An 18,358-nucleotide genomic window follows, 5' to 3' on the forward strand; every position below is an offset into this window, starting at 1 on the left:
CCCAGCGGGCCCCTTCCACGTCCAGTTCGCACTCTGCCCCTTCCCTCCTTCCTGGCAGCAACTTGGTCCCGGGGCTGAAGGAAAAGAGGCCCTCCCACGTGGCGCAGCCACACACGAACCCCTCCGAAGGTTCCTGGGGGCTCAGCAGAGGCGGGAGCAGAAGCAGCCTGCTGCATTCTGGGAAAGTGCCTCGCGAAGGCGCCACTGCCAGCCGCAGAGCGCGCAGTTCGTGCACAGTAAACAGCAAAGCAGCACCGCTCGAAGCAGGCGGGCAGCAGCGGGAGCCTTGGGAAAGCACCATCGGCATGCAAAACCCCTTCGGCACAACGTACGCAGTTAACATGAATTCCTCAAGAACAAATCCCGCCAGGCGAATCTGATCTCATGCTTTGATTGTGCACCCTCCCCAATGGACGGTGGGTGCTGTGGACATCACCTGCCTTGTCCTCAGCAAGGCCTTTGACCAAGTGCCCCACGGCATCCTGATTAGCAAACCAGCTAGTGAGCTCCACGGAACAGCTGCCGGGGGATCCACAGTTGCTGGGTGGCTGCAGAATCACCCTCACAGAGCGCTCATCAAAGGCACCTTCTCAAAGTGGGGAGAGAAACTGGTGGGTACCGCAGGGTCCAGTCCTGGCCCCAGCGCTCTCCAGCGCTTTTGCTCATGACTTGGGTGAAGGAGTGCAGGGACCAAGGCTCAGATTTGCAGATGACACACAACCGGGTGGCGTAGCTAATACCCTGGAAGACAGAAGATTGAGCATGATCTTGATGGGTTGGAGTGTGCAGGTGAAAACCACAGAATGAAATTCAGTGGGGAGAAATGCCAAGTTCTGTACCAAGGAAAAAGGCAAATGCACCATTACAGGATGGAGGATGCGTCGCCCAATGCTGCAAACGAGAAGGATCTTGAAACAGTCGTAAATCACAAGCTGAGTACAAGTCGACAGTGTGATGCAGCTGCTAAAGGGGCAGTGAGTTCTGTCCCTTCTGATCTTGGCAATCAGTCTCATACTCGGGGGGTGGCGGGGGGGCAGAAGCATGCTGAACAGAGTTCCTTTCCACGGGATCAGGAAGGTTCGTATTATCCAGGGATCCAGAACCGGTTGGTGGCTGGATTGTGCTGCTGCTGCCTGGGGCTGCATTAACAGAAGCATCTCTTCCAAAGCGTGTGATGTGCTAGGTCAACTATAGTCCTCTCTAGTCAGGCCACACCTGGAGTCCCGTGTCCACTTCTGGGCAGCTAAGTTTTTAAAAGATGCAGAAGAACTAGACAGGATACAGAGGAGGGCAGCAGGGATGGAGACAAGGCCCTGTGAAGGAAGATGGAGGGCCAGGCGTGTTCAGCCTCAGGGAGGCGGCACGGAGGGGTGGTATCTTGGAGCAGGAGCACGAGCCGAGCACCGCAAGAGCACCAGGGCACTGGAGTCCAGTGTTGCTCGGGCAGCTTCTGGAGGGAGAGCGCTTTGGAGACGGCGCTTCCTGCAGGGCTCCCGGAGGGTGCTGGCAAGGGCCTGGCAGCTGGGGCCAGTCTGGGACCCGTCCTGCAGCGACCAGCGCTGTTCTGGCGTTCGGCCAGCACGAGGAGCCCCAGAGCTGCCCAGGTCCTGGCACTTGGAGACGGGCAGCCGCAGCGCACGCGCAAGAAGCAGGATTCCCGCCGTCGGGCGGAGCTTCCTGGGGAGCCAGCGGAGTGAGTGGCCCCGCTCACTGCGCCCTCTGCTGGTCTCCCACTCCAGGAGCTGATCTTCTACCCCAAGGACCGCCTCTCCCCGGAGCTGTTCAGGGCCCTGGGCCAGGTCGTGTGTGACCAGGGCTTCTCTGCGGCCTCCGTGAAGAAAGCCAGCCAAGCCGCTGCAGCGCTCTGCCAGTGGGTCTCGGCCGTCTACTGGTACCACTGGGCGCTGCAGGACTGGCAGCCAGCCATGCTGCAGGTGCAGCAGTGTGATGACCAGATCCACTCGGAGAAACTGAACCTGGGCAACCGGCGCCTGCACGCCGAGTACCTGAGGAACGCCACCCAGGCCCGGATCCGGGAGCTGACGCTGAAGCAGGAGCGCCAGGAGAAGCTGCTGCGCCAGCTCACGCAGTCCCTACAGGCCAAGGAGGAAGCCGCCACGGTGGAGAGCTCTGTGGCGGAGCATTTGGCGACCTGGACGGAGCTCGCCAAGGTACTGGCCAGGAGGGGCCCCGCACCGGGCCCCCTGCTGTGAGCCAGGCTCGGCACCCTGCAGCGTTTCCCTCCTTCCACAGGACCTGGAGCACCGGCACCGCACGGCGCATGGCGACGCGCTGCTCTGCGCGGCTGTCCTCACATACCTGGGCCCCTTCCCGCCCGCCCGGCGGGGGGAGCTGCTGGAGAAGTGGCAGGCCGTGTGTGACGGGGCCCGCGTCTCCCTGGGCCCAGATGACGTCGGCCAGCTGCTGCAGAACAGCTGCCCCTGGCCCAGCTCCGCCTCCACCGGCCCCCCGCTGCTGCTCTTCCAGAAGCCCCTGAACCTGGTCTCCTTGCTCAGCTCGGCTCAAGAGCAGCGCCTCTGGGACCGTGTCCACAAGCCCAGGGATCCCGAGAGCCGGCTGGCTGCCATGATCCTGCGCTCCAGGACTCATGCAGAGGCCCACCGCTGGCCTCTCTTGGTGGACCCAGACAGGCAGGCACTCACCTGGCTGCTCATGGCTCCAGCCTTAGAAGACGGTAAGTGAGGAGAGGAAGCGGCTGCGGGGCCTGCACGGGCTCTGCCTCGGGGCAGCCTCCTAGTAGTCGTGCTTTGCAGAGGAATCGCAAGCCTACATCCTCTCGGACCTGGTACCAGATATGGTGGAGCAGGGCGTCTGTGATGAGATACCGGAAGACATGCTTGAGATCCTGTCGCTCGCAGCCCCTGACCTGGAGCAGAAACTCAGGCGTGCAGCCAGTGCTGGTAAGCGGGGACTGGCGCCCGACACTCTGCAAGGCCTGGCAGGAGGGGAGCTGGGCCGGGGGAGGAGAGCCCGGCTGCAGCAGGCAGGTCCGCGGCTACGGCACAGCTCAGCCTCTGCCCGCTCGCAGGCTCCCCCGTGCTCTTGATGGACTTCGAAAAGAACGTCCCCTGGTGCCCAGCGCTCGAGCAGCTGATGCAGAAGGAGACCTTCCGGGGAGCAGAGGGTACCATCCTGCTCTGCAAGTCCGAGGAGGAGGAGGCAGCGGGAGAGGAGAGCAAAGAGGAGGAGGTGCTGGTGTCCCCCTCCTTCCAGCTCTACCTGTGCACGGAATTGCCTCTTGAGGCGTTTGCTGCAGGTAAGGGGCAGAGGCCCGTGCCACTTGTTCCAAGGCCCTGGCTCCAACGCGGTGCCCCCGGGTTCGGCTGGCTCTGGGGAGGTGGGAGCAGCCATCAGGTCTGCCTGTCCCTGGCCTCAGCCATTGTGCCTGGTGTGGCGTGGCCTGGAGGGTGGGAGCTCCCTAGGAGGAGCAGAACCGTGGAGCCCCCTGGCAGGGCTGGAGGAGAGAGAGACGAGCTGCTGGCCGTCCCTGCGGCTCTCGTGCACATCAGCTACCTGGAACAGTGACTGGGGGGGGGGGGCGGTCATGGGCTCTTCCCATCACAGGCACTTGAAATGCAGCTCAACAGCCATCTGCTAGAAGAGCAGAGCTGGGGGGAGCTGCAGGGCCAGCAAGCCCACCCCCTGGAGCCCAGTTAAGGTGGCCCGGGCTTGTAGCTGGCCAGCTGCCTCTTCGGCACTCCAGTGTGGGAGAGCCCAGCACCTCTCTGGGGTGGGGGTTCCATTGCCAGACTGCTCTGACAGTCAGGTGATCTTCCTGAAAGCCAGCCAGAGCCTGGCTTCCTGCCCTGGAGCCTGTCCTTCTGTGCCCTGCCCTCTGGGGTGACCGAGAAGAGGTCGTGCCCTCTCCAGAGTGGCAGCCTTTCCTTTCACCAAGATGACTGCCCCTTCCTATGATCCTGTCGGAGGGCTGCAAGCACTCTGTGTCCAGAGGCTTTCCCACGAGGATGGCATTTGGGAGTCCAGAAAGGAGGTGTGGACGCAGCCCCATCCTCTAGGAACGGGCGCAGCTGGTGTTCCGGCAGTCCTGCTCGGCCTCGAGATGGGTGTCCCAGAGTGGCCCTGGCTCCAATTGGAGAGCGCCTCCTTTTCGTATCACGGAGCTGGGGATCAGGATCTGGCAGCACAAGCGAAGAGGACAGTCTGAGCTTGGCCGGCCTAGAGTTACTGCCAGTTCCTGAAAGGCTGTGCTGGTTTGGAGCCTTACGGTCATTTCGTGAAACGAATTATGCCAAGCCAGTCGGCTGAAGCCCTTCAGCGGCTGCTTCCCTGCCCCGCTGACCGGCTTGGAGATGCTCTGGGATTCCACGGTGTCCCGCTGTCCTCAGGACAGCCCATAGAAATCGTCAAGTGGGCAGCAACATACCTGGTGCGTCCAATAAACCAAACGTCATCTTTTCTGGTGTCTCAGCCTGGAGAAGGGGAGATTCAGTGTCACATGGAGGTGGGTAGAGACCTGTTCTCCCTTGCAGAGGAGAGGAGGGCAGGACACGCTCCCACAGAGCAACGCTCAGGGAAGCAAGTTCCAAGGTGGATGCCACAGAGTTCTTCCTGATGGTTAGGGCCCCTAGGACCTGGGATAGGCTTCCATGGTAGGTGGCTGAAGCCCCAAGGGTGTTCACGGATAGGCTGGACATGCACATGGCAGGTTTGTCATGAGTGGAGCTGGCTGGAGCCGGGGTCAGACTAGATGGCCCGGAGGTTCCTTCTGACTCGCTCTGTTTCTATCTGCAAATAAGTTAATTTTATTCTAAAATACTGTATTTTTATTAAATTTTTATACATTCCTAATTTGATTTGCTAGCAGTTCTATAACTATACAAAAAATTAAAAGCTGGTATAATAGCATTAGATATTTTTAAGATTTTGATTGTGCAGAATGGACAACAATAAAAGTGTTAATAGAATTAATAGGATTTGCTCCACGATTTAGAAATATAATAAATCTCATATTCAAGCAACTGTGCGATGGTAACAGCAAATGAGGGTGTAGAACTAAATATCCTTAGGCCGAGGCACTAGGCAGGGTTGCCCTTGTCGTCCGATTTCTGTTTGGGAAAGGCAGGGCTCCTAGCGTGGGGGAGCTCCGACTTGCCGCTTGCTGCTCAGGCCAGCTCAGTGGCCCGGGGCACCTTCCACCGGCTCCGGCCGATTCCCCCGCCGTGTTCCTACTTGAACGAACGGCGCCGAGCGGGTCATCCACGCGCCGGGAACCTCTGCAGTGCACTCCGTGGAGGGCTGCCTTGGAAAATGGCCCGTGCACTGTCACACACTCAAGACGGGGCCGTGGCTCCCCTCTGCGAGCGACTCGTGCCAGCAGGGGGTCCGCGCCAGTGCCCCACTCCGTGCCCCTCTCGCCTGCTTTGCAGAGGTCGGCCACACACTTCTGAAGAGCCTGAACGTGATTGACCTCAGCCTCAGCCAAGGGGCCCTGGAGGACCTGCTGCTGGTTGAGGTGGTGCGTGTCGAGCGCCGGGAGGTCCTGAAGAACCGGCAGGCTCTGCACCTGGGAGTCCTGCAGCTGGAGGGCAAACTGGAAGCCACGGAGGTAAGGCTTCCCCCTCAGCAGCACGCCCCCCGCCCCGCCCCCGCCCCGCCCCGCAGCAGCAGCCTGCCTCTCGCCCTTGCCCTGGCCTGCAGGAGGAGCTGGTGGACCTGATCTCCCAGCCGCAGCGGTCCCTGCTGGAGGAGGAGAACTTCATGCCCATGATGAGGCTGCTGCAGACGCAGATCCGAGCCCTGCGGGCCACCCACCAGCACATGCTCTCCCAGCACCAGGACCAGGCGGCGCTGTGCGACAAGTACCGGCAGGTGGCCCGCCTGGGCGCGGCGCTGCACCGGGCGCTGCAGCAGGTGGCCCGCCTCCACCCGCTGTACCACTTCCCCACCGAGGCGTGTGTCCACCGGGTGCGGCAGGCCCTGCTCTCCGCCAAGCGCCAGGAAAGCAGCAAGCAGGAGGCGCTGGAGACCCGCCTCCTGGAGCTGGGCCGGGCCGTGCTGCAGCAGCTGGTCGCCCAGGCGCTGCCCTGCTTGCGGGAGCTGGACCGCCTGCTCTACGTCTTCCTCGCGGCCCTGGCCACGCTGCGGGTGGGGGGCGCCGTCAGCCCGCCGGAGTGGCTGGCCTTCTGCCGGGGCTTGCAGGAGCCCGCAGCCCAGGCCCTCCTGCCGCCGGAGGCCGGGGCGCCCCGGCCCAGCTGGGTGCCGGAGGAGGCCTGGCGGGAGTGTGTCCTGCTGGAGGGCCTTCCTGGCTTCCAGGGGCTGCCGGCCTCACTGGCCTCGCGGGCCGTGCAATGGCAGGAGTACTTCCGCCTGCCCTCCACCGTGGTGGGGCTGGCCTTGTGCCCCAGCCACAGCCACCTCGGCCTGTTCCAGCGTGCCATTCTCTGGCGCATCATGCGCCCCGGCGCCATGAGCAGCGTGATGGCGGACCTGACCACCTGCTTGCTGGGCTGGTCCCTCACGGAAGAGATGACGGCCTCCAACCCCAATGCCTACAGCCGCGCCAACAGGCCGGTCGTCTTCCTCACACCCGCCGCCGGGGCTCCGGGTTCCTTCACGCATCCACTTCTCTGGATCCAGCAGATGGCTGCCCAGCGCGGACGGGCCGTGAGTCAGGCACGGGTGGGGGGCCGTCCCCAAGCAGCTGGGTCACGCACCTCCCCCAGAGGCTGAGAGCAGCTGTCCCACACCCGCAGGGTAGGGTGGTGGTCGTCTCCTTCGGCACCCAGGACGCGGCCAGGCGCGTGTGGAGGACGCTGCCACTCTGCGCCAAGAAGGGCAAGTGGCTGGTCCTGGACAACTGCCACTTGCAGAGGAGCTGGGACCCCGACGTGCTTGCGCAGCTGCAGCTGCTGCTCGGCGCCCCAGCAGGTGAGGCCGCCGTGGAGCCCCAAGCTCTCCGACACACCGTTGCCGAGAGGCCGGGGGAGCCCCCAGCCTGCCCCGCGTGCAGAAAGCCCCCTGTCCTCCTGCACAGACGAAGCGGAGCGGGCAGCCCTGGAGATCCACCCCAAGTTTCGCCTCTGGCTCGTCACAGCAGCGGACGCCCCCGAGTCCGTGCCAGGTACAGTCCCAGCCCCACAGGAGGCCTCGACCTCCCTGCATCGCCCCGGCAGGGTGGCCCCCCCCCTTGAGCACGTGGCCTGACCCTGCTCCCCAGGACTCCTCTAGGACCTGGCTGCCCCCCCGCCCGCCTCCAGGGCCCCCGCTGACATGTGCGTGTCTCTGCCCACAGGGCTGGTGCGCCGCAACGCCACGACCCTTTTCTGCGAGATGCCGCTGGAACTGAAGGGTATCCTCGCCCACACCCACCAGCAGCTGCAGGGGCAGGCCGTGAACCTGGACACGGAGCAGGGGCTGCCCCTGCTGGCCTTGTACGGGGCCCTGCTGTACCGACAGGCCTGCGCCCCGGGGACCCAAGCTGCCCCGTACCTCTGGTGAGTGCAGTCGGCTGTGCCCGGTGCCGTGGGAGAGCTGCCCTTCCTGCTCCAGGTCTGGCTCCGGCTCCTGCTTGGCTCACTGGCGGTAGGGAATTCAAGCGCCAACCAGGAGGGCTGTTAGCCACTAACTAGCCAGGGCAGGAAGGCTTCTGTGTGGCCCTGCTGTGCCAAACAGAACCCTTTCCTCTCTCGAGCCCGCACAGTTGGGCTGCCTGGTGCTGTGCGAAAGGGCGGCCAAGGGGCCGGCTGGCTCACGGAATCGGAGTCAGAGACTGGGCCCTGGATCAGAGATGACAAAGCGGAGCCCACCCTGCTTTGGACATTTCGTGGGAAGGCAAGGTTCCCTGGAGAAGACCCTGTGCTGGGGAAAGTCACAGCCCGAAGACTGAGGGATGACCAACGGGATGGAGGGCCTCCGCAAGGGAAGCCACTGCCGTCATGAAGAGCAGCTCAGCGTGCAAGGGGTGGGACATTGTGCGGGGCCCACTGCAAGTCGGCGGCATGGCTCTGATGGAAGTGTCTGAGGCAAGCAGCAGCCGTGCTCTGCCATTCAAGGAGTGGGGCTGCAGAGCTGTGGTTTTGAGTCCCGTCTTCCCAGACACGTGTTGCACGAGGCACCAAAGCCAGCCGACTTTGGGCGGAAGGTGGACGTTCCTGTCTGTCTCGGGGGGAGGGCAAGGCAGCTCTGGAGGAGCACCTGGGGGGGGGGGTTCCCCAGTGGAGTGGAGGGCTGTAGGCAAAAGAAGCGCCGCCGGGAGACCTGCAGGGTCACACCCTGCGCCCACTCTACTCTCGCCGGCCGTGGGATCTCCCTCCCATGACCCGGCTGGGCAGTGCCGCAAGGGGCTCATCACCTGAGCAGCAGGCCGCTGCGGAGGCTGGACTGAGGCGACAGGTGGGCCCAGCACCCCTCCATGCAGAGGGTTCCAGGCCCATTCTGGCCGGATCCAAGATACTGGAAGAGTCCCAGCAGACAAGATCCGTGCCAGACAGGCTGCGTGGATCCTGATCCCGTGTTGCAGCACGAGGCCTCTGTGCTCGCCGAAGGCTATGCTCGCATGGTCAGCCCGTAGTCGAGAGCGCCAACAAGGGTGGCGGCCCAGGCGGAGTTGGCGTCGCGCGGCGTGCGATGGAGCCCCGGCATGAGACCGCTTGGCTTCCTCCTGGAGGTCCCACTCCCGCCTTTCATGCCAGAGGTCCCCAGAGGCCCCCCCAGTACCCTGAGCGCTCCAGGGAGGTGCTGCCAGCAGCCTGAAGTGGCCTCACAGGGCCTTTTTGGCAAGCACCTGCCTCTGGGTGCCCGTTGCTGAGGAAGGGGAATGGCCGGGTCCCTCTCTTGCCCGAGGTCCCCAGGTGCGAGCAGCCGGACTCTGTGAGGGGTGGATGATGGGCTCGGCAGGCCCACCTCCCCCAGACCCCTCTGGCTGCCTCCCTCACTCATTTTCCAGTAGCTTGGCACCAGCGCGGCATCCCGGCGCTGCTGCCCCCGCCATGGTAGGACAGGCCGGTGAGCTGGCGGAGACCCAGCCCTCCTGAGGAGCCTCCCGCCTCCTGCAAGGGGCTCGGCACCCTCAAAGAGGCGTGTGCCCAGTGGCCACCGGAGCCACTGCCTTCCCCTGGATTGCCGGGTGCCCTGAGTCACCCTGCGGAGCCACCCCGCTAGGCATCCAGGTGCAGGGCCGGCGGCACCCATGGGCAACAGTTCTCCCAATCTGGGCAGCTCTCTAGACCCATTTGGAGAGGCCATGGACTGAACCCGGGACCCACAGTGCATGTGCAGCCAGTGAACCAGCACTCTGCTGCTCACGCGACAGACACGGGCGTCTGGAAGCGGTGGAGCGGGCGTTCTGGGGCTCTCTAGGCCAGCGGGCACAGCGTCAGCTGCCCCGGAGTGGCCAGCCCAGGAATGGCGGTGAAGCACCGCCCCGTAGGTATTAGGCTTCCAACCGCCTACTCCAGGCGCGACGAAGCGGCTTGAGCTGGGAGAGGCTGGGCTCCCACTGAATGCAAGCGGCGGGCTGAGGGCAACATGAGCAGGCCCCATGCTGCGCAGGAAGCATGGCGCCTGCCACTGCGGTGGGCAGAGAAAAGGGCCAGCGCGCTGCCGCCTCCTGCACCTCTCCTGCCAGAAGGGTCCCGCAGCAAGTTCCCTTTTGTCCTGCCCGGCCAGGAGCCACGAGGACTTGCTAGCAGGGCTGAAGATGCAAGAGAAACTGAGCCGGCTGCCGGACACGCCTGAGGGAGCCCTGCAGGAGCTGGCAGGTGGGAAAGGGGGCAGAGGCAGCTGTGGCAGGCGGCCCGTGCGTGTGCCCCCGCTCCAGAGCGTGCAAAGAGCTGCCACCCGCCTCTCCACCCCCCGCAGGGACCATCCTCTTTGGGGGCCACGTCCTGGATGAGGGAGATGCCCAGGCCGTGCAGAGCTTGTGTCGGCAGTGCCTGGGCCCGGCGTCACACCTGCGGCAGGAAACGGGCCTCCAGAGCCTCCTGGCCCTGGTGGCCAGTGGCCCCAGACCTGGTGAGCAGCGGCGGAGGCCGGGGGGAGGGGGGGTGTGCCGCAGGGCATGGCCTGACCCTCTCTCCCCGTCCCAGGGCTCTCGGAAGAAGAGGCGGCGGCGGAAGTCCTGGCCCGCATCGCGCAGCTGCCCAGCCCCACGGAGCTGACCTGGGTGGGCCTGAGTGCGGAGCTGCAGCAGGAGGCGCTGGCCCGCCGCAGCCGGGCCCTGCTTGGCGCCCTGCACAGGTCCCAGGGCCTCTGGCAGCCGCGGGGCTCCTGGGCCGCCCAGCAGCAGGATGCTCTGGAGCGGCTGGTGCAGGAGGGGCTGGGCCTGGTGCAGGCGCTGCAGGGGCAGCTGGAGCAGAGTGGCTGGGAGGCAGGAGGCCGGGCCCCCCTGCCCCAGGGGCAGCCCCGGCCCAGGCCCCGGCCCCTGCAGCGCTTCCTACTGGAGGAGGGCGGCCGCTTCCTGGCCATCCTGAAGCAGCTGGCTAGCGACCTGCGGTGTGCGCACAGCCGCCTGCAGGGAGGCTTTTGCCCCACGCGCCGCTGCGGCACCGTTCTGCAGGACCTGCGGCGGGGCCACCTGCCGCGCCCCTGGCTGCCCCACACCCCCACCGGCCCTCAGAGCCTGCCGGCCTGGCTGGAGAGCCTGCGGCAGCGCTGCCAGCTCCTCTGCCTGTACCTGGGCTCCGTTGGGGGGCCACCGGTGGTCTCCTACCGCCTGGCGGCCTTCCACCACCCGCAGCGCCTCTTCCTGGCCCTGCTGCAAGAGAAGGCCCGGGCGGAGAAGCAGGCGCTGGACAGCTACCAGCTGGAGCAGCAGGTAGGAGCAGAGCAGCCTCGGGGGCACGGGTGTCTCCCACGCCGGCCCCTGACGCCCCACCTGTCATTTGGCTCTCCAGGTGCTGCCTGGGGTGCTGCCCCCCACCAGCGCCCCCGACCAGGGCATCTACCTGAGTGGCCTGGAGCTGCGCCACGCCACGTGGAATGCTCATGGTGGCTACCTTCAGGAGACCCTCTCGGCCCAGCCTTGCAAGCTGCCCACGGTCTGGATCCAAGCCAGCCGCCGGCCCTGGCCGCCAGGCCCTGGCCTGCCCCGCTACGAGTGCCCCGTGTACGTGGGGGCTCCCGATGAGCACGTGTCCCTCAGCAGCAACCGCGTCCTCCTGCGCCTGGCCCTCCCTTCCAAGATGTCCCTCGAGCTGTGTGCCCAGCAGCGGGTGCACGCTGTCAGCCTCCTGTGCTGAAAGGCAACCTCAGGGAGAACTGGGCTTACGCCTGTGCCCACCCCCCGAGGGGCCCGCCGGCGTGCGCAGCCGAGGCAGTCTGCCTGCCCCCCAAGCAGGAGGGGCTCATGCACAGGGCAGACACAGCCAGAGGCCAGTACGGAAATAAAGCCATGTATTGTGACTGTACAAAAGCACCCCCCGGTGTGCCACTCGTCTTCCAGCCGCTCGGGGCCCTGCCCGTCCAGCGATAAATAAGGTGCTCGGCAGGCGCCGCCCGGCCCGCAGGCGCCTCAGCCAGCCGGCCCCATCATTTCAGGTCCACATCGAAGTCCAGCACCAGCAGTTTGGTCTCCTCAGTCCCATTGCGGCTGCCCACCGCACACACCAGCTTCGTGCTGGAGGCCCGGATGCGCCAGACCACCCCCCCGCTGCCCCCGCTTTCCAGAGCCACCAAGTTGCGCACAAATTCTCCCGTCTTCAGGTCCCACAGCTTGACGGTGCCATCGTCCGAGCTGGTCACCACGAACTTGGAGCTGAACTGGAGGCAGGTGACGGCGCTCTGGTGCTTGCTGGGCCCTGCAGCAGAGGGGGAAGGGCAGGCGTCAGCCCCTCCCATCAGCCCCAGCGCGCTCGTGCAAGGGCTGGCTCCCACAGCGCTGCCCGAGGATGTGTGCTGGCTGGGGGGACAAGGCAGGGCCTGAATCCCGTTCAGCCACCGCCCGGCACGGGCTCATCGAAGAGCAGCCGGAGCAACAGCCACCCTGGCTCCGTCCCGTAATGGCAGCACTGGTGGCAGCCCCGAGCGCCCGCCTCTCGCACGCTGTGCATCGGCGAGCGGGTCGGGCTCCAAGACCTCCCCTTTGGGAAGCCCAGCCACAGCTCGCCCACTCGCTCCGGGCTGGCACGCTCAGCCTCCCCACATCTCTGGGTGCTCGCCAAGCCCCTTGTGCGCTTTGGCTGCCTCGCCCTGTCCTGGCCCCGCCTGCTCCCCCAGGGCTGGACAGAAGCGGTGCTGCCACAGCCAAGCCCCCCCAGCCTGGCACAGCCACCGCCCCCGGATGGTGCTGGCCGTACCTTGCAGCGTTTGCAGGCACTGGCCCGTCTTGATATCCCAGATCTTGACCGTGGAGTCCGCGTTGCCAGAGACCAGGATGTTGTCGCGCAGCTCCATGCCGCTGGTCAGGGACTGGTGCCCCATCAGCGTGTGCAGGCAGTTGCCGCTGTCAGCATCCCAGACGCGGATCGACGTGTCCAGGGAGCCGCTCACGATGTGGGTGCCGTCGAACTGCACGACAAGAACGAGCAGGGGGACTGAGCGGGAGCCACGCCGGGGCCGGGGGCCGGGGCCGGGGCCGGGGCTCCCAGGCTCACCTGCAGGGAGTAGACACGGTTGCTGTGGCCCTGCAAGGTGTGGATGCAGCTCTCCGTCTCGGGGTCCCAGACCTTCACGGTGTAGTCGTACGCGCCGCTCACCACCTTGCGCCCGTCGTACTGGACGCAGCGCACGGCAGCCACGTGGCCCATCAGCACGTGCAGGCACTGCCCCGTCTCGATGTCCCACAGGCGCAGCGTGGCGTCCCGCGAGCCGCTCACCACCCTGCAGGGAGAGAAGCGGCTCGTCTGGCCTTCCGTAGAGCGCCAGGGAGGCTCCCCCGAGGCGCGACCTGCCCGCCCGCCCGCCCGCACGCACCTGGTGCCGTGAAGGTGCATGCAGCGCACGGTGGACGTGTGCCCATGCAGCGTGTGCACACAGTCGCCTGTGTCGGCATCCCACACCTTCAATGTCCGGTCGGTGGAGCCGCTGATCACGATGTTGCCCCTCATCTGCGACGACCAGACCCCACCCGTGTGCCCCACCAGGGTCTGCACGCACTGCGGGGGAAGAGGAAGAGGAGGTGGCTCAGAGCAGCAGGGAGGGGCGCCCCGGCACAGCCAGCCCCGGCAGGCGGGGACTCACCTCGCCGGTCACGGCTGACCAGACCTTGAGCGTGTTGTCATCCGAGCCACTCACGATGCGGTTGCCACAGAACTGGAGGCAGGTGATCACGTGGTCATCGTGGCCCTTCAGGACCTGCACCGGAAAGAGGCCTCGGCAGTGAGCTCGGCCACCGCGAGCAGCTCCCGTTGGCTTTCTGTGAAGCCGCAGCAACGGGTCGGTTCAGGCTCCAAGCGAGAGGAGGGCGGATGCCCGCCAGCTCAGGCGCTCCACAGCGACCTGAGCGCACTGGCGCAGAGGCAGCCACAGCAGCTCCCCCGGTCTATGCCGGTTCTGAGTCGGATCTGCCTGAGCTGCTGCATGGGGATCGCTGGCAGGGCCCCTCTGTGGGACCGGGCGCACTGGCAGTGGCCCAGCAGGAGCCTGCTCAGAGGCCTCCTGCCATTGGGAGGTGCAGAAACACAACTCTTCTCACACCCCATTTATACAGCACCCTTCTTGCTTTTCCAAGGACCCTGGAGTGACCCCAAGGTTCTTCTCTCTCCGTTTTATCCTCACAGTAACAAGGCTGTGGGGCAGGCGGGGCTGAGAGCCAGTGAGTGGCCCAAAGCCACACTGTGAGCGGCACAGCTGGGCCGAGGCTCGAGCTGGATCGCCAACGTGCTCGCCAACGCTTGGGCTGCCGCGCCCACGGCTCCCTAGTAGGGACTGCACTGGAGTCCTGAATGTTTTGTTGCCCGCTGTCACACTGACCTTGCCAGGCCGGGTGAGCACGAACCGAGGTCTGAGCAGAGGGTGGAGGAAGGCAACAGTCCTCTGAGCGGGAGGGTGGGACCCAGTGGCTTTCTGGCCCCTTCCCACTCTGCTCTTCTATGATCCTAACCCCAGAGCAGCCCCCTATCAGTTGGTTGCACAATCGATTCTAGCAAAAGAGACCTTTGCTCTTGCTTCAGTCTCACTGGCACCTTCCAAGTGTGATCCTTGACCAGAGTATTCTGAAGGAGGACAGAGGCTCGTGAGGCTGGGCATGCAGCATAGGAGAAGCCCAGGTCCCGTACCTTGGGGGGGCGAGCATCCCCACTGCGCCAGTTCATGTCAATGCGGTGCTGTCGCAAGAAGGCCAGTTTCCAGGGGCTGTACATGAAGCCCGGACTGAGCAGCCGGCGCTTGCGAAGGCTCAGGGGCTCTTCAATGCCTGCGGAGGCAGGAAGGAGCACAAGTGGGCTGGGAGCACACGGCGGAGGCCTGGGAAGCCGGGGAGGGCAGCTGCTGGGCCTCACCTACGTCGCGGCACTTCTCCCGCCAGAGCAGGTTATCCTCTGCCAGGATGCGCCAGTAGCGACAGGTCTGGGCGGCGCGCAGCAGGTCGCGTGGCTCCAGGAAGGAGAGCACGTAGAGCGCGAGCTGCAAAACGAGCACGAGACCCGACTCTCTGCTGCCCTGCCGCTCCACACGGCGGCGGCACGAAGCGCTGGCCGAGAGTCCTCTCCCCGACGGGCTGGACCAGCGCGGTGCAGCATCCCGGGTAGAGCAAGCGGCCACAGGAGAGCCCGGCTGGGCCAGGGAGCCAGCCCAAGCCAGCCCGGCAGCCTCCGGCCCCAGAGCCACCGGGGAGCAGCAGGTCCTGCCCAGCAAACCACCGCCAAACGTGGCAATTCCCCTTTCTTCCCCTTCCAAGACCCCAACTTAGTCTTCTTGAAGCTGCATCCAAGGCCAGTCTAACTTAAACCCCATTTATTTCGAGGAGTCTACCCGAAGTCCGACTAGCACTGGATTCAACCCTTGATACTTCTAACTAGTACCACCCCCGCTGCGAAGACCCCAGCAGCGCTTCCCCAACTCGCTCCGTCCCTGCCCAGCTGCCCTGCCTCAGAAACACTCACCTCCTTGGGCAGAAGCGAAATGAAGTCACGCTGGAACTGGGGCTCGATCACCTGCATCATGTGCTTGATCTGGGGCGGCTCGCAGCGGTCGATGAGCTCATCCAGGGCCAGCAGCTTTTCCGGGCCGCTCCAGTGCTGCGGGAAGGAGCCACGGAGTGGGGACGGCGTGAGCCACAGGCCCCATTTAGCCAACAGGCCCCTGCCTGTCTTGGGCTGATCCAAGACCACAAGGAAGGGCACAAAGTGACCCAAGCGACAGTGACAACAGCTAAGATCCTGCAGCTTAGAAAACCGGTGAGCAAGAAGAGACACGATGAAGCAGTTTAGAATTATGTATTGTGTGGAAACGGAGAGGGAGAGACTCTGATGCAAAGAGGTCGCCCGTGCAGCTGACTGGGGAGAGATTCAGAACAGATCGAAGGAAAAACTTCTTTGCCTGGCACATAGATAAATAAGGGCATTCCTTCTGCAAAATTGGCAGTGGCTGCCAATCCAAGTGGCTTTAAAAGGGGAGTGGACAAATTCCTGCAGCAGAAGGCCATCCGTGGCCACCGGCCTTGTTGGCCATCTGCGCCCCCCTTTACTAACTAAAGGCAGCATCCCTGCATATGCCAGTCACCAAGAAGCCCTTGTGGGTGGAAGGAGCTCTTGCACCCGTCCTGCTGGAGGGATCCTCTGGGCAGCTGCTTTGCCGTCATGTGAATGGAGTGCTGGAAGCAATTCCTGGCATCCATCCTAAAACCCGGTTCTTTGCCCCATTGAATCGCATCCTTTCCTCCACCACAGGGGAGAACAACTCGCGGCCCTCCACCATGACACCCCTTCGCATACCCGTAAGTCACTATAAGATCCCTTCAGAGTCTCCTCCTCTCCAAGCTGAAAAATCGCAGTTCCCTCAACCTCACACCGCCCCCATTCAGCTACCATCCTTGTGCCCCCGGCCTTGCGGGGTCCCTCTCGTACCGCGGAGCCCAGTACTGGGTGCAGCACTCCAGCTGGGGGCGCATCAGAGTCTTGCAGAGCAGCACCAGCACTTCTCTCACTCTGCAAGCCTCACCTCTGGCCGTTTATTTATTTAGTCAAAGCTTTTCTAGCCCGTCCCCTACGGAACGTCCCGGAACAGCTTACAATAAGCAAGCAGAATAAAGCAAACCCCACAGCTATACATCCCAGGGTGGCGTTCACCCTTTTGACCAGCTGCTGGCTCACACTTAGCTTGCTGTTGATGACCCAGCCCTAATCTGGAGCGCCTGCTCCTCCGTTGCAGCCACTGCCCCCACTTTGGTACCATCTGTGAATTTGGTCAGCAGACTGGTTCTCCCTCCCTCCAGGTCACTGATGAAAAGGTCAAACGGAATCAGTCCCAAAACGGCCCTGGGGATCTCCACTTGCCATCCTGCTGACTCCCCACTGACAGTTACCTTCTGTTTGCAGTCCGTCCACCAAGCCCAAATGCATTAGGCAGCACACTGAGCTACCCTGAAGCTTATCAGTTTCTCAACCAGCATTGTGAAAACCTATCCAATTATCCTGAATTATCAAAACAGCCCACTCAGATTCTTAAAGTCTACGCTAAAATTCAAAGCAGCAGTGAACAAAGGAGAAGCGAACGCAGCACGAAACGGAATCTGCCAGAACTGCAAGCCTGCGCGAGCGCTTTCCAGCCCTGCGCTCCACTAGCTACCCGAGTGCGAAGAGGGAGCGTGGTGTGGGAGCCAACGGGCCTCGCTCTGCATCAGGTGGCTGCGGCCTCAAGGCAGAGCCAGAGCAGCCACACTCCGAGCAGCATCTCCTTCCTGCTAATACCTGGCCACTCACCTGGAAAGTCCGCAGCCAGTCCTGCAGCTCAGGGGGTGGGGTAACAGAGGGGACGTGACGACAGCGTGCCTGACCTGCCTTGGCATTCCGCAAGTCTCCAAAAGTGGCAGTGGGACTAGCGACGCAGGGGGCCAGCATCCTAGGCGGGAAACAGAGGCACTGAGAGGCAGGGAAGCTGGGCAGCACAGCATCTTACCTGGCGAGAATCAGCTGGTCAAGCCACAGTTCCCACCTGCACATGGTACCATGCAGCCACTCCCACAAGTGCCTTACCTGCCCCTTTCAGGACCTCTGCACAGCTTTTTGCCAGGGGACTGCGCTCTGCCGTCCAGGCCATTCTCTGACTTCCGCTTCATCTGCAGCACGAAAAAGCCCGTGGGCCGGGCAGGGGTCATGCCAGGTCAGAAAGGGCTTCAGCTCAGGTGAGACCGGGCAGGGCAATGCACCTGAACACCCTATGTCATAACTAGTTCAGCAGGCCAACAGGAACAAGGGGTAAACCTGCCGCCACAAGATGCAGCGATGGCCACCACGTCGGATGGTTTTACAAGGGCACGGACAAGCACCTGGTGAAGAAGGCATTCCGTGGCCACTAACCCTGATGGCCACGCACTGCTGCCAGCATCAGGGGCAGCATGCCTACCTGCACCAGGTGCTGAGGACCGCAGGTGGGGCACACTATGGCACTCTTGCCCTGCCACGGGCTTCCTGTTAGCCACTGGCTGCCCACTGTGGGAACAGAAGGCCCTGCTCTGGCACGACCTCCAGATGCTCTGACAGCCTGCCCTTCTCCTTGGGGCAGCTGGGGCTGCATTTCCTGCCTTCGTCAAGTTCCCACCAGGAGACGATCTGTTGCACGGAATGCCAATCCAAACCACGAGTCCCACGAGTGAGGCTGCCCAACTGCGGCAGAGTGCATCGTGGCCACAACAGCCTCCTGGGAGACAGCATTGGCCAGTGCCCTCCGGGACCCTGAGGGCCAGTGAGGTTGCGCAGAGGAAGGAGGCAACCCAAAGGCCATCCGGCTGGGCCCCGGCCATGGCGGTGTGGCCGCCCACAGGCTGAACCGGGAGCTGCGGCGGCCTGCACAGCAGCACAAGCCACAGCAACTCGGAAGCGCAGCGCCTCCGCTGCTGCCCCGGCGCAACAGAGCCCAGGCAGCAGCCGCGCCACCCCCCGCGGCCGCCTCACCTTGGGCCGAGCGTGGCGGATCAGGCCGCCTCCTTCGGTGCGCTCCAGGTAGTCGATCCAGCGCTCGTCCACCGTGTAGTAGAAGGAGAGCCCGCCGCCGCCCTCCTCGCCGCCGCTGCTGCTGCCGCCGCCGCTCTCCTCATCCTCGGACACCGGGCGCTGCGCGCGCTCGGCGCCCCTGCCGGGCTCGGCCGCGCCGCGCGTCTCCCAGGGGCCCCGCGCGGGCGCCGGCTCGCCCTCCGCCTCCGCCGCCTGCGAAGGGCGCGCGAGAGAATCACCGCCTGGCGGGCTGCCCGGGGCCGCCCCCCTCCTGCCGGGCTGCCCCGGGC

At 64.3% G+C, this 18,358-nt stretch overlaps 3 protein-coding genes across 4 annotated transcripts in view; 2 read left to right on the forward strand and 1 right to left on the reverse strand.

Moving 5' to 3' along the window:
• Positions 1–11,219, forward strand: part of DNHD1 (dynein heavy chain domain 1) — a 56,209-nt gene extending 44,990 nt beyond the window's left edge. The window contains 13 exon segments of the mRNA XM_044428146.1: positions 1,740–2,171; positions 2,254–2,695; positions 2,775–2,921; positions 3,050–3,277; positions 5,409–5,587; positions 5,680–6,645; positions 6,735–6,920; positions 7,027–7,102; positions 7,274–7,475; positions 9,649–9,740; positions 9,841–9,993; positions 10,068–10,795; positions 10,875–11,219. Of these exon segments, the coding sequence (XP_044284081.1) occupies positions 1,740–2,171; positions 2,254–2,695; positions 2,775–2,921; positions 3,050–3,277; positions 5,409–5,587; positions 5,680–6,645; positions 6,735–6,920; positions 7,027–7,102; positions 7,274–7,475; positions 9,649–9,740; positions 9,841–9,993; positions 10,068–10,795; positions 10,875–11,219 (4,176 nt within the window).
• The window catches only part of ILK (integrin linked kinase), an 18,133-nt gene continuing 5,608 nt past the window's right edge, over positions 5,834–18,358 (forward strand). The window contains exons 1-3 of the mRNA XM_044428150.1: positions 5,834–5,840; positions 7,460–7,466; positions 7,813–7,817. The gene's annotated coding sequence lies outside the window, so the exon portion shown is untranslated. The remainder of the gene's footprint in view (positions 5,841–7,459; positions 7,467–7,812; positions 7,818–18,358) is intronic.
• LOC123022452 (F-box/WD repeat-containing protein 7-like) lies at positions 11,357–18,176 on the reverse strand. 2 transcript variants are annotated; one of them, XM_044428147.1, is made up of 11 exons: positions 18,030–18,176; positions 17,112–17,194; positions 16,839–16,977; positions 15,021–15,302; positions 14,418–14,541; positions 14,196–14,332; positions 13,159–13,272; positions 12,892–13,073; positions 12,573–12,798; positions 12,276–12,486; positions 11,357–11,777 (listed from the first exon to the last, which is right to left on the reverse strand). In XM_044428147.1, the coding sequence occupies exons 2-11, from the start codon at positions 17,192–17,194 to the stop codon at positions 11,509–11,511; spliced, it is 1,767 nt and encodes a 588-aa protein (XP_044284082.1). In that variant the 5' UTR covers positions 18,030–18,176; the 3' UTR covers positions 11,357–11,508. The 2 variants fall into 2 exon arrangements, with proteins under 2 accessions (XP_044284082.1, XP_044284084.1); XM_044428149.1 differs by having other exon boundaries at positions 15,021–15,155; positions 18,030–18,167.

Source organism: Varanus komodoensis, unplaced genomic scaffold (genome assembly GCF_004798865.1).
Source record: "Varanus komodoensis strain SLA01 unplaced genomic scaffold, ASM479886v1 scaffold192, whole genome shotgun sequence".
Lineage (NCBI taxonomy): Eukaryota > Metazoa > Chordata > Lepidosauria > Squamata > Varanidae > Varanus > Varanus komodoensis.